The sequence below is a fragment of the Glandiceps talaboti genome, chromosome 9 (assembly GCF_964340395.1).
Source record: "Glandiceps talaboti chromosome 9, keGlaTala1.1, whole genome shotgun sequence".
Classification (NCBI taxonomy): Eukaryota; Metazoa; Hemichordata; class Enteropneusta; family Spengelidae; genus Glandiceps; species Glandiceps talaboti.
Window position 1 is genome coordinate 19,754,145 of NC_135557.1, and position 2,080 is coordinate 19,756,224.

Consider the following 2,080-nt stretch of genomic DNA (forward strand, 5'->3'; position numbering starts at 1 on the left):
CGAAGTTTTAAGTTCATCTTCTTTGGGGTATTTCTTTTACGCAAATATATACATTGGCTAAATGGTTTTAATATTTCGATTGACATTTTGTAAAACTTATTACATCAAGTTCACCTGTACCATAAGTATAAAATAAATGAGAAGAGCAGTTTTGGAGAGTTTTGAAATAGTATTTATTTCAGATGATAACATTTTCATAATACATTACAAATAGGATAACTCCATGTACCATTTTGTATAGCAGCTTGCAAGTTACTTTGCATAAAGTGGGAAAAAGGAAAAAAAATACATGGCTTGTATAGACATATACTATACACTAGAATAGGGGTGTAATTTTCTAAATTACACATTTGGCCGAATCCATTATGTTTTCTCTTAATTTATTCACAGGCGTATACCTCCACTCTCATACAAATATGTCCATACCATGTCTGCACAACAAATCGTACATAACGAGCAGTAAATATCTGGTCAGCTTCCAACTCATGATGTATTATAGTTTTCTTGTCCGTATTGGCAGAGTAAGTCTATGACAGAACAGAAAGGTAGATTTTTGTTGGAAAGAAAAATCCATTCAGATTGATGTTTGTCCTTACAATGAATGCCTGTTAGTGCCATTTATTAAAGAAAAAAAGAAAAACATCTCGTGTGCTCGAGATATTATCGTGCACATGACATATTATCTCTGGTGCATGAGATAATAAGTCATGCGCATGAGATAATATCTTGAGCGCACAAGATATTTTCTGGAGTGCACAAGATATATCTCGATCGCATGAGATATTTATATTTTTTTTTGCTTTTGTAATTGGCACTAACGGGCTTTCATACTTTACTACACTTGTATTGAATACTGCTATCAACTAAAATACTCTGTCTGTCTGTCTGTCTGTCTGTCTGTGTGTGTCTGCCTTTCTTGACAAATAGAAAGTGTCAAGGCAAAGATATTAGGGTACTGGTGATCTCACCACCAGACATTTACCCATGAACCCTAGCAGGAAATCCCGAAATGGTTTATACACATCAAGTGAAATTGAGATTCCTTACAATAATTCAAATTTCAGTCTTTTGGTGAGGTGCTATTTTATCATATGGAAGTTGGTCTCTTTCCTTCGTCTATAATATTAGTAATGAATACAAGTGTAATAAATGCAAAATTAAGCATTTGTCCGACACCACAAACTACAAATCTTGGTGAATAACAAGCAAAATGTACAAGCGAGTATAACTTCGGTTTCAATTCTCCTAGTAAGACACATTTTAGCAATGATGTTTGAAGCGCCAATGTACCTATATGTGAAAAATGTGAAAACTGTAATATTGTATTTGTTGGTCGTTACAGTGGATATGGGATTACAAAAAACTTTTTTTCCAGAAGAGGGCTCAGACATAAGTAACATATGAAGTTGAAAGTTGAATATGTCTGTGATTTAGAGCGCTCACTTATCATTGACTTCTCATCACTGTTCTGTGTTTGTTGCCAATATTTACAATTACATGTGATAATATTTAACAGTTGTAAAGACTATTCGCGCCACACTTGGGTATTCCCAATTTGAACACATGAAAGTTTGAGCATCGACGTTGGAGGGTCTATGGTTTTATCTTTATTGCAATTAAATGAAGATAGCTGGTGTATTTCATAGTATGATTAGTTATGATAATAGTAACCAAAAGCATAATTCCAAACACAAGGTTATTTTAGGAGTAATTCAATTCAGGCAGGGGAGACCTCAGTGTTTTATCAATTGTTGTAAGTTTTATTGATCCTTTAAGCAGTAATATTGCAAACAGGTCAAGAGAATGATGTAAACAATTCAATTATACCTCTCCAAACGAATAGGCAAGGCTGCTTTTTTTGACTCCAAAATTAACAGACGAAATCCGTCATGTTCTATGAAGAGGATGTTTCTAAAGTCGCTCAGGGTGAACATTCTATGAGCATATTTTGACAATGAGTTTAGAAATGACATGAAACAAACGTTCATACCTTTGGTTGCCCACTATGGTCATTTACAAACTGCCAGGTACTTCCGTCACCATAACTCAACTTGAAAGAGGTCACCCAAAGTGAGGCGTT

At 34.4% G+C, this 2,080-nt stretch overlaps 1 protein-coding gene across 1 annotated transcript in view; it reads right to left on the reverse strand.

The window, feature by feature from the left end:
* Positions 1 to 234: 234 nt before the first annotated feature.
* LOC144440481 (putative carboxypeptidase X1) overlaps positions 235 to 2,080 on the reverse strand; it is a 9,366-nt gene continuing 7,520 nt past the window's right edge. The window contains exons 7-8 of the mRNA XM_078129864.1: positions 1,991 to 2,080; positions 235 to 527 (exon numbers count right to left, since the gene is read on the reverse strand). The exon at positions 1,991 to 2,080 is cut by the window's right edge and continues 9 nt beyond it. Of these exons, the coding sequence (XP_077985990.1) occupies positions 381 to 527; positions 1,991 to 2,080 (237 nt within the window). The 3' untranslated portion in view covers positions 235 to 380. The remainder of the gene's footprint in view (positions 528 to 1,990) is intronic.